Source organism: Seriola dumerili, unplaced genomic scaffold, assembly GCF_002260705.1.
Source record: "Seriola dumerili isolate Sdu_G_001 unplaced genomic scaffold, Sdu_1.0 BDQW01000191.1, whole genome shotgun sequence".
Lineage (NCBI taxonomy): Eukaryota > Metazoa > Chordata > Actinopteri > Carangiformes > Carangidae > Seriola > Seriola dumerili.
The window spans coordinates 2,002,938-2,018,289 of NW_019174446.1; the positions used below are offsets into that span (position 1 = coordinate 2,002,938).

General features: G+C 40.1%; 1 protein-coding gene across 1 annotated transcript in view; it reads right to left on the reverse strand.

Annotated features, from left to right (window-relative positions):
• vps13b (vacuolar protein sorting 13 homolog B) overlaps nt 1-15,352 on the reverse strand; it is a 322,535-nt gene that overhangs the window by 280,597 nt on the left and 26,586 nt on the right. The window contains exons 5-8 of the mRNA XM_022753222.1: nt 11,832-11,999; nt 9,475-9,656; nt 7,776-7,950; nt 1,507-1,784 (exon numbers count right to left, since the gene is read on the reverse strand). Of these exons, the coding sequence (XP_022608943.1) occupies nt 1,507-1,784; nt 7,776-7,950; nt 9,475-9,656; nt 11,832-11,999 (803 nt within the window). The remainder of the gene's footprint in view (nt 1-1,506; nt 1,785-7,775; nt 7,951-9,474; nt 9,657-11,831; nt 12,000-15,352) is intronic.

Genomic DNA, 15,352 nt, shown 5'->3' on the forward strand with positions numbered 1-15,352 from the left:
TCTTTATGAAGCATCTTGAAAATGTTATATTGTTGGATGTGGATATTGAGATACTTTATCTTCATGTCCATTTCTCAGAAATATAACCCACTATCAAAGATCTGATGGAAAAGTTGAAAAAGAACACTAGAAATCGTATTTATTTGAAATAAATGAAAATACCAAAAATAAAGAAACAAAGTTTCTTAAAGCGAAATATGTCATGAAGTCTGGCAAAGCAATGAAAGTTTGGCAGGTGTGCAAAAATGAAAAGGGGAACAAATGGTCAGTGCTAAACTATGCATTATGTGTGTAAAAGTCATTAAACTGTACTGCCAATTTCTCTGATCAAACAGATCTGGGGAGTAATGTGTCAGCAATCTAAAAATACCTCTCTGATTTCACGTGCATGTCAAACTCAGGTTCAGGCAGTGGCTGTTCAAAGACATGAAATTCCCTCAAACTAAATACTTCCTTGTAGGAAAGCAACGAGAACGTTTAAAAAACCATCCTTTCAGCTGTCTGCAATTACTCCAGATGAGAGGCAATTAATTGATTAAAAGAACTCAAACAATGCAGGAACAATTTAAACATTATTAGAAAAGCACCAAGGTCTGTCTGACATACCTCCCCCTTCACTGATCACACACACTTTCAAGTACACACACACACACATGCACGCACGCAAGCACGCACGCAAGCACACACGCAAGCACACACGCAAGCACACACGCAAGCAGTAATGTGATCTGAGGAGCCTGAACCTGAGGGGAAACGCAGATGAATTCCAACTATTCTGAGTGTGAGCAGGCAGGATTAAAGTTTGGGATCCATTTCTGAATAGTCATCATACCATGTATAATGTTTAAGACATTAACGTGACCCGAGACACCAGTTAGCGGTTAAACTACCCTCCCATGTACCGCACACAGAGACAAAGAGGATTGAAGCTTCCTGAGGATCAAGCTGTCCTTTAAGACTCAAATTCATAATGACCACAAAAAGAAGTAAATAAACAATAATGTAGCAAGGGAAAAAAATAACTTAACACAATCATATCTCAAATCAGGAAACTCTAAACCAACATTAAATATCATTATGTGCAGACTATCCATATCAGAATAAGACTTTTCTGACTTACCATGAAAACCCCTCGTGTAATAGACATTAAGACATTCATATTCTTAACTCCTCCATACTGTGACGTTTGTTTGGACATGGAAAAGTAGTTTTTTTGGCTCTGTATATAAATGTATGTTTATCTGACATACATCTTATTTTTTCAAAAGCAAATCTAAATCACATTCATACCAGTTACCTAATGTCAGTGTAATGCAGAATATTTCTAGCTTTAAAGTCGTACTGAAAACGACAGTACAGACATTAAGTTGATCATGTGTTTCCTTGTTCACAGAGACATGAAACTATTGTTCACCCAGTGTCTGCTGGTGAACATTACAGCCCCTGTGTAACATTTAGTAATGATTTAGTAAAGAAATCATTTATGGTGATAAACAGCTCATTTACCTTAAAGGTGACAGAAGCTTTGGTGCAGTAGAAGCCTATGGAAACAATGGGATCTTTGTGTGTGTGTTGTTGGGGGTTGTTGGGGATGCCTCCTGTCTCTCTCTGCTGGTAGAGGCCTTCCTCGCTTTCCTCCTCCTCTGTACCTACAATGGCTGGGACAAATGACCAAGCCCAGGACACCCAGCCCTGGTCTGCCTCTTCAGGACTCCCAGACTGCATGTAGAGGTCTGTGCTGGAGAACTGGCTGGAGGCCTGGCTTTCCATATCCACATCCATCCCTGAAGGGGAAAGAAGTCTTAGTTAGTTATAATGCAAATATAAGCAGATTATTTTAATGTAGTTTAAATAGTGATGTGAAAAAATTCAGGGCTAGTGCCTGTAGGTCTGCTTTTACTCCAAGAAGACTTCAAGTCTTTTCACAATGCTTAAGATAAATATTTAGGCAGTTACAACCTACACTTACAGACCTACAGAAGATTTGGTGCACACAATGTAGATTTAATAATAAAAAAAACATGTATACTTATCCTAAATAAGAATCCTACAAAAAAAGAGGGCCATTGTCTTGTGAAAGAAACAAATGTGCTGTATTTGTACACAATAGTGTTGCCAAATTCAAATTACATTAAAATCAGGGATCAGATGAAAAACACTCAATTCCCTCTCAGTATGCTTTAACTCCAGCAGATAAATCTGGTCAAACAGAAAAAAGTGTTGATAATGGAAGTGTCTGTGCCCAATGCAGCACACTAAATTAATTTGTCCATGCCTTCAGGGTAGTTTAATACAAGCAAGTTGTTTCAGCTGTCAAGTGAACGCACAAAAACAGCACAGACCAAGGCAGTTTCACAGTAGTTGCTGCCAATGCTCCAGCATGCAGGTGTGCAAGTATTTTAGTGCTGCATGAACTCACTGCTGCATGAACTCTACAGAGAGAGGGAGGGGAAGTCCATTCCAGGCGAGGCCAGAGGGCACAGCCTGTCAGCCAGGATCCTGACAGAGGTGAGCCTTGACTGGGCCCAGTGGATCACTGTGGTCAGGGTTGTCTTAGCTGGACCCAACAGCAAAGGCCACATCCACAAATGCATTCAGCAAGGGGTTGGGTCACATATTTGTATAGAGCCAATAGGCTGAAATGGGAGCCAAAAGGGAGGCTAGGTAGCTATGAGCCATCAGCACATGCAGAGCTTGGCTTGGGGTGCGGAATGGTTGCCTGCAGGACTGTACAAACTAAGCTGGAGGAAGTGGGGTGATTGGTCACACTTTCTGCGCCTAGACAAAGTGCAAGAGGTTGACTGGAGCATGAGCTACTGTAAGGCACAGGCCTCACACCTTGTGAAGAGGATAATGTAGAAAGTAGTAAGGAAAGCAGATTGAGGCTGAGTGGAGGAGGCTAGACTGCCTAGACGTATGTGACAAAGCCTGGACAAAGAGGCTTTGGAAAAGTCCTGGGGTTAAAGATAAACAGAAGCTAAAGGCTGTCAATGGGCCAGTTCCTGTGTCAGCAAGAGAAAACTTTAGCAAAAATGGTAAGTACTTGGATGACCAATGGGATGAAAGTCAGTGGACTGGCATGTTGATGGTGTGTGTAACAAAAGACAGACAGAAGTGTGGTGAAACTCATTCACTATTATCTTTCTTTTCTGTTTCTTAGCAAACCATCTGGGGGTTCACAGGTTCCCCAAACCACCATGCACCAATGCAGTCCCTGATCCCCACCTCTGAACTCATCCCATCATGTCTGTTTCCATACACACTAAGAGAGAGGAAGCTGATGTCAATACACAAGAATGTGCAATCCCATTCCTCGTGGCCTCACGTCCTCTGTGAGAAAACAATATTGTCCGTGAGGTCACAGCTTAGGAATCCCAGAGGCTAAGGCGGTGAAAATTATGACATATTTTAATTAAATCTTTCACTTTGCGAATTGGCAGTTGGAAATCCCTTGTTATGGCTTTTTAGACCCCCCCCCACCCCACACACACACACACACACACACACACAACCTCCCTGTCCGATTCTGTCTCTCATTTCTCTATTTTTCCTTTTTGTTTTCACTCCATGAAGCCTTTGAGGTGTCAGTTCAACAAGTTAAGCTCTTTCGCTTCACGTCACAGCCTGACGAAGTCTACATTTGAATTGCAGGGCAATCAAAATAAAAGCACAATTACCAATCAAGTGATCAAAACAGACCGGCTTAAGGAGACTTTGAAGTATTAATCCAAAGAAGTGACTGAAAAATTCCCAGAGAGTGATGTGGGCTGGCCAAAATGTATGCTGCTGTGGAGTAAAGCTCTATGACCACACAGGTGTGAAATAAAACTATTTTGTGTTTTATCATGAAAGCAATCAAAGCCTGACTGGATATTTTTCATAGACAACTAACAATATCAGTGTGTGCATATGTCCATGCGCAGAACTCAGAAGCACTATGTAATAGGATATGTCAAGGTCAAAGATGGTTTCCATGAGTCCAAAGTCTCCAGGCAGTGGTGTATGTCTAAGCTAGCGGGAGTGGGAGTGTAAGTTAGTGAACAGCTGAGTGACATTGAGACAGTAAGAGGGGAGGACTGAGGGAAGGCAGTGCCCTCGCAGGCCAGTAGATGTCCCTCCATGTTTATAGAGGGAGAGGTGAACTGGTTACCTGAATAGTGAGCAAAGGCTTCTCTGCTTGTTGTCTTATGTATCTGCTGAGTATGCACGTGTTTTGGGGCATAAGTGTATACATGCACACACTCAGGCTAAATTTGATAGATGTTCAAAGTTTCTCACATAGGTGCAAAAACTCATAGTAAAATGTAATGAGTCACACAGAATACCATACGTCATCATTACACCAAAAACAAACACAAAAGCTACTTTTAGTTTTTCCAGTCACAAATCGTATGTGTATTCATCACTTCACAGCAGAAAATGATAAAAAGACATGCAATCCTAGTATCTAATAGGATAGATGCTTGATCAAAAAAAACATCTAGCAGTAGTTAAATTAGACAACACTTAATAGCTCATGTTAAAGGATTTTATTTGCTGCTGTGACATTTCAAGCTCTTCCTCAGACTACTCAAGCCTGAACGGCAACATCCACACCAATATTAAAAAGTGAAAACATGATGAAAAAGGCCCTGTCATGTCACTGGGCTAGCATAAGGGGGCTACAGGAGATTTATAATGGGGAGGTGATTTAGCAAATAAAATTCTGATGATCAATTCCATTCAATAAGCATCAGAAGAAAGGGTGACCTCTCCTACAAACACTGTACAGAGCGCAAAACACCAGACAACATACACCACTGGACAAACATTTCAACATTTCCAGACACCCATACACATCCTCGCATATACCAAGGCGCGCACACACACACACACACACACACACACACACACACACACACACACACACAGTACTCAGTTCATAATTCTTCACATACTTGTTGAAACCATACAGCTTTCGTTGCCGTGACCAGCTGGTGTATTCAAGAATGTTAGTCATCTATGTTTCCAACTGCTGAGATTTCAGTGACATCATTGAATATCAGACAGTAGGAAAACTGCCCGTCTATTCCTGACTGGAAGTTTGCTTTGGTTAGTGAAACACAAGTATCCTGCACCATTCACCTATTAGTGCTTTTCATTAATGAGACATTGGCTCTTACCTAAAAGAGAGAGATTCAAACAAGAACATGCAGCCACAGTGAATCATGGGAACATAAACACATTACAAGACTTTTTCCACTTTGTTAATTGGCAAAAAGAAAAACACCTTCACATGGGGGAAAAATTAATATTCCCTTTGAAATGTTCTAGAAAGAACCGCTTTCAATTGAAAGTCACGGCTTATTAATACGGCGCAGAGTGGATCCAGACTGAATCCATTACTCTTGCCTCAATTTTATGTCCACATATCTACACACACACACACACACACACACACACACACACACATTTTGTAAAGATGAGTAAAAAAAAACAAAAAAACAAACACAGCAATGGAGCCACAATATACAACAACAGAGACTCACCACGAGGAGCCTATGGGAAATGAAGTGAATGTGATGAAGTGCTATGTACAATACTGGAATCATGTTCCTGCAATCATGTGACAATGATTGTTTCCTACAAACTACAACCGACTAAAAATAAATATGCATGTAAGCCAAGTCCGTCACTATAAGCGTCAACATACATGAATGTTACTGTTAATGTTGCAACATGTTAATGTTGCACTCTGTACTGGTTAAGAAAGAGACATTATATTTTCTTATTATAAATAAATCATTTGAGCAGTAACTCTGCTACTATTATCCAAAAAATTCAGCTTTATTACTTAAATCTAAAATGAATACACTGAAAACCATATGTTCATGAACAAGCCCAAACCCCTCCACACACACACACACACACACACACACACACACACACACACACACACACACACACACACACACACACAGCCACACAGCCCCCCTTCAGCTTCTTCACTCTGTCGATTACTTCCAGCATAACAAGATCTGGGGCGCTCAGGTTCCAAGAGCTGGTCCCCTCTTGTATATTTTTGTGATGGGATATTAATTCATTCTCAGAGGCTCCACATAGCAGTAGCATGACACTGACTCTTACATCTGGCATGGGACACCAAACTGGAAGCTGCGCCAACTCGCAGTAAAAGTCCCAGGCCAACAGACAGGGAGCAAGTAAGAGGGAGTGAGCAAATGGGCTGTTTTGTGTTGGGCTGCTTGCTTCCCCTCTGCCCACCACTTCCCCTCCACCATAATTTGCTCCTGGTGCTACAGAGGCTGATTTAGCCCAGCGGGACTTGAGACTTGATCCTGTTCTATTTGGCTAGGATGCGGGTGAGCAGTTGGGGAGAGATGAGATGAGGAATAATGTGTGTTTTTTAAGGGTTGGCTGCAGGTATCAAAAGTATATTGTCTATGTACATATATGAGTGAGTGAGAGAGAGAGAGAGAGAGAGAGAGAGAGAGAGAGAGAGAGAGAGAGAGAGAGAGAGAGAGAGAGAGAGAGAGAGAGAGAGAGAGAGAGAGAGAGAGAGAGAGAGAGAGAGAGAGAGAGAGAGAGAGAGAGAGAGAGAGAGAGAGAGAGAGAGAGAGAGAGAGAGAGAGAGAGAGAGAGAGAGAGAGAGAGAGAGAGAGAGAGAGAGAGAGAGAGAGAGAGAGAGAGAGAGAGAGAGAGAGAGAGAGAGAGAGAGAGAGAGAGAGAGAGAGAGAGAGAGAGTGTGTGTGTGTGTGTGTGTGTGTGTGTGTACACTTTATGAGCACAAAACCTCCAGGTGGTTGTGCATAGTGCTCAGTGAGTGTATGTGGTATGCCTGTGAGAGAAGCCAGCTGCATGTGTGTATTTTGCTCAGCTCGTGGATGTGTGGAGTGTGATTTCCTATGGTGCTCCAATCAGAAAGACAGAGATGGGCCTGTGTTTGATTCATCCTTATTTCTTCCCTTTATCCTCCTCTCTCCTGCCTCTATCCACATGGAGGGGATCAGGCCTGACGACAACAGTCTGTGTTGAGTTACACGCTCTGGCTTTTGTTTGTGGAAAAAGCAGGAGGAGCGCACACCATGGTCAAAGTGATGTTAAATGTCCCATTTAGGAACAACAGCAGCATATGGACAGACATAGCCCCTGAACACAACAAGGCAACATGCAGAGCATCATGAGCTGTCTAAGGAAAAGTTCAAAGCCTCGTGCATGGTAGAATGGCTTATTAACCACTTCAGAGCTTTGTCTGAGAAATGACTGCTGCAGGAACCATACTGACACACAAAAGCTATTTAAATTGATATGGATAGAGCAGAATGATGGCTGTAGAAAAATTAAGGCCATCACAGGGACATTTCGATTTATTTTTTGGTCCATGTCCTTACTTGGTGCACGGTTGGACATATACAGCTACAGCACAGTATTTTCAGCATAGGGGAGAACCCTCAGCCATAACAAGAGGATGACTGCCTCATTCACAATTTTGTAGGTGAACATATAAATAAAAAGCAAACATTCAAACACATAAATAAAGCAAAACAGCTTAATATACTTACATATGCAAGTTCTAGCCAGTGCTAGTCATCAAGTATCAAGTTCATCTGGAAACAGCTCTAAACAAACTTGGCTCAGATCTTTTAAAAACAAATAAAATCCCATCCAAAAAAAGCAGAGTAGGAGTTTTTTAGAAAGCAAAAAAATAAATAAACAAAACAGAGATAAAATATTCTCAGGGTTAGAGAAAGAACTGTCATTCAAGAGAGCTCACTCACCAGGTAAACTTGCAACAGCCTCCCTGACATGACCACTGCCATCTTCTCCCTCGCCCTCTTTGTGTCCTCCGATTTCCCCATAGTAGAGGGCAATAATCAGCTGCAAAATGCGGATAAACATTGGTAGCTGCTGATCAGTGATGGACAACTTCAGGCTCTCCACCATGGTCTGGATCTGAGAAAACATAGGGAAGAAAAGCGTAAGAGAAGGTTTAAATTTTGAAATTCGATTTGTTAAATTATATGTTTAGATGTGAAATGGGCTACAGGCCCAACCACTTGTGGTGGGTTCCTACATAATGTGAATAGGAATATATAACAAAAAAAAGGACAGAGCCGGACAAGCCCTTACAAGAACTAGTATGGATTCCCCTGGAAGCTGACTGCTGCATGTGGAAGACATGGGTTGTATTATACAGTGTTAATGAATTATAAATAGCATAAGATTCACAGTCGAGAGTGGACTTCTATAATCTATTTTATTGCTTCACAAGCTGTAACAGATACAACTATTCTACATGTGGCAAATCTTTCATGTGTGATTCTGTTGATGAGACACCATGAAAACCTTATTGATGATCGCTAAACCAGCTTGTGTCTGAGTGTACATAGATGGGAATGAGCCAGTTCTACTTTAATTCCGCCTGATGAGAAAATTAGTTTAACAGATAAATGGGACTGAAGTAAATTTACCATGATGTAACTTTATGGTGGACAGCTGACAAATGCAATACACAGAAACAGAGACCACAGACAGTCACAGTAGATTTTCTGGCTAGAACCTACAAAGGTTTAAAAAAAGCCCATTATTTTAACCAGAAGGTAAAAATGCACCAGCTAAAGAATTATGTTACTTTTTCCATCACAAATAGTTTAGATCTGACTACATAAACAAATCTCTACCACATTAAGGAACAAGACAGCCAAGACTCTAATCTGTGATTTTCAACAAACATCTTCCACTGTTCCACTGACAATGACTGGAAGAATGACTGTGACTGCTTGTGAGAGGAGCATTTTTTTCGAAACAAAACTGTTGCTTTTATATCAAAATTCAGCTAATTTGAGATTGATTCTCAACATCGGTGGTGTCATCCAAAAGCAGTTGTTTCATGACATGAAAGATAGTTGTCTAGATTGGATGTTCTACATGAACATGGTTGAATAGGTTTTGAACAAACATTGTTAGAATTGCACTAGATGGGAAGAGCACATGGTTCTCTCGGGTAGCTTTTTCAAACCTACCACAGTGAAACAAAGTGTCATTTTTCATATAGGTAAAAGTCAAATCTCTCTGAGATCACTTGAGTCTAAACCAAATACTGCTGGTACTATAGTAATACGTCATATTATCTGTAAAATGATCTTGTAGTTTTGTGTAGGAAGTAAAATCTTGCCAAAACAAAACAGCTGTTTTCCATAGATATCCAGAACATCACAGGATTAGAACAATGGACTGAAATTATACATTATTCTGCCATTGATTTGAGAACAGCAAACCTAACAAAAGTAAGTTACATGTTCCTCTAACAACAGTCAGCTGTTAGGACAAATTTAAACTTTTCTAGCTAGCATATGTGACACGTTTGGACGATAGTAAAATTACATTAATACAACCCATATAGAACACTTCTTGATCTTGAGCTTTGGGTAGATAATGGCAGTTATCGAGTTATTTCTAAAATTTAGAGATACTCACTTTGATGACAGATGGGATCTTGGAATTGATGTTGTCGTAGGTAAAATGAAGGCGTGTTCTGAAGGAGCATTTGTACAGCAGCGGGTCCTGGTAAAACTCGATCTTGCCACTTGCATTGCGTTTGTCTAAGCACACAGTGCAGTCTGCAAAGTTGATCATTTTCCTTAGGACCAGCTCTGGAGCTGCACAGAGAGAAAAGAAAATTAAAATAGATAATTTCACACTGAACACATAAGAGGTTGACCATCTGTGCTTGACACTCATTAAACATGTCAACATGCTGGGAGGTATCATTAAACACAAACAAACACAATGATGCACACTGACAGAGAGCTCAGCTCCATTGTCCAGCTGACAGCGCTGTCAGCAGGCCGGCAGTAGAGATGACACTTTGTAATAGGATTTCCTAACTCAGCTATGACAAAGAAGACAACTTTTACTTTCTCTCACTGTGTGGAACATGTGATGTTTTGTTCATCGATGATGAAAAAAAATGTGAGTTTTGGTGAATGATATATTTCTCCTATTTTTAGATAAACTATAATCAAGAAAAGACATAAGTAATTTACAGAGTTTGTATAAAAATGGAAAACATAGATAAGGAAAAAAATTAAGCAACAAACCACAAACACCTGAACAATTAACATATAACAGATGACAAATAAATCCTCATAATCTGTGATCTAGAAATTCAAAGGAGATGAGACTCAGCAGACATCACAGACCTCTTGTGTAATGTGACATTTACAATAGGTGCGACCAAGTGGTTGGTTTGTGTGTGTGTGTGTGTGTGTGTGTGTGTGTGTGTGTGTGTGTGTGTGTGTGTGTGTGTGTGTGTGTGTGTGTGTGTGTGTGTGTGTGTGTGTTGGATGACACATGATCAGATTCTCCACTGTCTCTGAGTCACTCACCCCCAACACACTGATAACAGGACTCATCATTCCCAGAATTATTTTGTTCTCTAAACTGTAAGTAACTATTAATCTAGCCACTTCTTGCCTTATGTATTAGAATAACAAGAAATTCCACAGTGATAACAATGACTGAAAATGACAACTTCAAGATTCTTTGTTGATATAGGCTTGTGTGAGCCTATAAAGAATAAGTCCTTTCTTCAAAGTTATGATGACAGTTCAAGTTTAAAATAACTAATTCTCTGGCAGTAAGATGAGAAACCCAGGAGTTTCTAGTGAGTGACAGCTTCTAAGTGCAATGGATAGAAATGGAAACACATATTCCGATTAGATGCAATTTTTATTTGAACCATCCACTATCAATTCTTATCAATCTAATCTTATCAATCTAAAAGTAACATAGATCATAGCTGGATATATGAGCCGCACTGAGTACCGACAGTCTCGTAAACTGTGAACAGTTACAGTCTATACAGATCCACCACAGTCCAGCTGACTCTAGCTATCATGTAGCAAATCTAAAGATCTCATCTACAAGAGGGATAGACTGAAAAAAAAAAAGACTTATCTGAGCTCTTGGTTTGTGTTTGTAGAAGAGATATTATCTCTGACTACAAGATGTGAAGCAATGGAAGTTCAGTGATCAGTTTGTAGATTCTACTTTACTCAGGCTGACAATACCAGGGAGCTAACGCTACCTAGCCAGATGTCGGCAGATATCAGGTTGATGTCTTGACAACACAAACAGTGCAGATTAATTAGAGAGTTGACTTTCAAGTTCTGCCCTGTCTACGCTCAAAGTGATCATTGTCTGTACATAGTTGAACATCTGCTTCTGACAGTCTATGTGTAGCTGTATGGGATAGACTTTATTCTTTAAAACATGCATAATAATGATGTGCATGTTGTCAGTTTTTACGAGGAAAATAAATGCTTGGTCCACAACTTTATAACTGACAAGAGTGTTTAAAATTTAGCTAATATTGATATAATTGTTCACTCAGTTAATTACTGTAGTTCCGCTACCTTCAGGAGTTAAAACCAAAAAAGAAAGACACGTGAACCAGGTAGCCATTAAATGCAAGGGCCCAAAAGGATAGCATTTCCTACTGTTCTATTCACAAGTGGCATTCCCAGGGTTAAAATTCCCCATCTCATCCATCTTTTGTATTTTTAAATGTGAACTTTTTTCTGTCAGAGCCTACTCTGCATTGGACCCACACATGCTCCAATTACACTGTGGAGTTTATCAAGAGTCTGAATATGAGACTACTCTGGCAGCTGACATTTAAACAAATAGCCATGTTTAAATGTGTCTGAGATGTCTGTTTGACCTTTGTTTGAACTACCAAAATTGAACACTTACTGTAGTATATAGGTTCTTGTCTTAGTGGATTTACTAGTTAATCCCACCACCAAGGAATGTAAGCAGCCATTGCTCACCAGTGATGTCCATGAAGGCCCTCTCCCACATATCGTCCACAGTGTAGCACTCTGCTGAGGTAATGTTGACCGACAGCACGATGTCATCTTCCACATATTTGAGGATCAGGTTGTTCACCACAATATTCACATTGTTCACCACACGCCTGATCAGACTCTGCACGTAACCTACAAACAAATAAGCAAACATACAGAAACATGTTACACTGCACACAAAAGGCATACCTAATTTTAAAGAGACAAACGTGTACACAGGAGGGCATAGTAGCTATATTAGCATATATGCACTAAAATATGCACTCAGTTGGCAGTTTATTAGGTACACCTAGTTTACCAAATGTATTCCAATACCACAGTTCTGCAATACATCCCACTTTCATAATGTTCGTTTTTATATGAATTGGTGTTGACTCAACTATAACAATTTTGGAGGACAGAATTTCTGTTGTTTATAAATGGGGTGGACAAAATAATAGAAACAATTCAACAGCACCACAAGCTGCAGCCTCCAAAATGACCATAAAGTTGAATCAACACCTCTCTAAAACAGTTTCAATAAAAACTGAACATTATAACCTTCATGAAGGGAGAATTTATTGCAGGACTGTCATATTAGACTGCATTAATTTTAGCTAGGTGTAAACTAGCTTCCAACTGAGTATATCATGACACATCAACTTAGTGTTGATACCCTGTAAAAGAGTAAAATCCAGAGATGCATTCTCTGAAAGTCTAGACTCAGTACCAGTGACCCCTTCCATCCTCAAGGGCTCATAAATAAGAGGAGGTCCTGACATGTTATTTTTCGCCACAGTCTATCCCTTGGACATATACAGTTAAAGGAGCTAAATATCCATAAGAAAACATTTTTACTCCTCACCCTGCCTGAGCAGTGTTACAAATCCTGGGTGAATTTATGAATCTGTCTCTGAAGGGCTATCCTCTCATATGCTAAATCCTGTTTAATCCAAAACTATGCACGTGCCGATTCAAACATATCCCTCCCAAGCCTGTTTAACCACTGAGGAGCCTGTGTGTTCAAATACACAAGTTTGATTGCATCAGCACACACAGAATACAGGACTTTATAGAAATTTGTACAGGATAGAGTTATTAGGGGATGAAAGAAACTCCGTTCTGCCAGGATTAAAAATGAACAATGCAATATGCCAACGAAGAGAAGAAAAAAAAAAAAAAAAATCACAAATGCAGTGTGAAAAACACTAAATGCACATTAATTTTATAGTGTAATGACTGGACAAGTGATGGAGTGCAAGGGCTAGAGAAATCAATTTTGTACAAATGGAAAGAAACAGAATATAGAATGTAAAAATAGCTTTTATGGTGAGGGTGAAAGGTGATGGGGGCAGTGGGTTTTGTAGTGAAGAAGCAGAGGGATGTAGTGACCAAGAGCAAGCAGGAGAAAAAGAGCAGTTCAATAGATTGGGTTTCAACAGAGCTGGGGGAGCCATCCTGCAATGTTAGCAGCACCTCCTGTGGCAACAGTGACGCCCAGAAACAGAAGCTTCACAGGAAAAACATACATGGTAAGGTTATTACTCAACAAAGTAAGAAAGAACTTAAAATATTACAGACAGGGGAGTTTCGACCATAAAATATGAAAATATACAGCAATAAATTCTCCTAACCACAGGACCAATGGCATTATTCATTCCTCCCATGTACTGTTAAACACAGTCGCTACAAGTTAAAACATATAAACCTTTAAAGCTTTTCCCTTATTTTCCAAACCAAATGTTTGTCTTCCTGTATCTACATGCCTGGCCCAGGGTATAACAGAACCGATAATTAGGCAGAACTAAATGGTTCTGTTGATGAAAATATTTATATGAATTGGTTAACTGTTAGGTCTCTTGTACACACGCCCAACTATGCATTAGCATAATCCAATTGACAAAATTCTCATGAATTTTCTGCCTGACCAAACAGAGCAGCAGTAAGAGAGGATGACATGAACTCAACTCATAAATGCACCGCATGTTCATGTTCTGCATGATATTTGTTTGTGGATTTGCATGCATGTATGTGATTGTCTGAGTTTGAGTGGGTGCCTGGCTGCTTTCTTGCATGCATGAATGTGGCTGTGTGTGCGTGCGTGTGCGTGTGTCTGTGTGTGTGTGTGTGTGTGTGTGTGCGTGTGTGTGTACCTACATCTGGGGTCAGTAAGAAAGCCACTATCCCACCTGCAGCCTGGGCAGTAAAACCAGCACTTTACCCCCTGCTATTTCCCTCTCTGGATCTAATTTGCCCGTGTCAGGGTGTCTTTCTTTCTCTCTTGCACTCTCTTACACTTGTTATACCTATTTTTGCCTCACACCAAATCCAGGGCCCCAATCCGTCTCTCTGCGAGTCATCGCACTGCTCTGAACTTCTGTAAACAATTGACACAGCCAGCACCTGTGCTGCGGCCCACAGGGAAGGAGCCCATTTAAAACTGCTCAACCATAAAATGACTGGAAAAACCAGCTCCTTTATGTGATCTCAGAACAGGCCAAGTACTCTCTTTTGTGCAATACAGGAAAGAAACACTATAGTGTCCATGCTCACCATTTTTCATGTATATGGAAAGTATTAGCAGCTATTAGCCTTGCCAGTTATTAGACATGGAGAGAAAGAAAGACAAGTCCATCAGACAATAAATACACTGTAAGTTGGTCCTGTGGTCTTATTCTGAAATGTAATTTGCACAGTTAGTAATGTAACCAAGAGGACACATACAATAGCTAGCATGGAACATAGCACCTTCATAGTGTTGAATATAGTTCACAAAATTCTATAAATCCCTTTTCAATCTTTATCTTTTATCTGTAAAATGTAAAATAAAAGGGAACATAGCAGTGTAAGGATCTCACTTTCACCATGGTAAGGACTGTGGAAACACTACAAGCCTATGTTATTACAAGGTCACTATCACCAATAAAACTTACTTAATTATGTGAACCATTCAATTCACTCCAGGACTTCTTATAATAAAACGGTAGATTCACAGAACCCAACCATGCATGGTACAGCAGGTCTCCAGAGCAGAAGAAAGCTGTAGCTGGAGAAAGCTCCAGCTTTTACCAGTATGCGATATTCTCTATCCATAAGTAGCATTTTCCAGTAATACCAGAACAGCTGCTTTATTTAGTTTCTGAGCAAAGGCCCCAGTACCAGGACAGCAGTAGCACTGAACTATAGATTTATCTCAGGAGTGTGTTTGCATTTCAGTCCATACCGAATCTCAATCTCCTCCAATCACATGCGTACTTACATAACCATGCATGCATGCACGCACAACTCTTGGACACAATGACACATAAATTTAGCTGTATGCATTTATGCTCAGGCTGTAATTTCAATCTGGAAAAACAGAAGAAATGGCTTCCAAATGCTCAAGTTTTCCTAGTGGAAAAGGTTGATATAAAACACTGTTGGATAACTGTACACAAAGTATGTAGGTGTGAAACAACTTATATAAATGAATATGATGCCTGCAGATGCAGAGTGTCCATTAATGT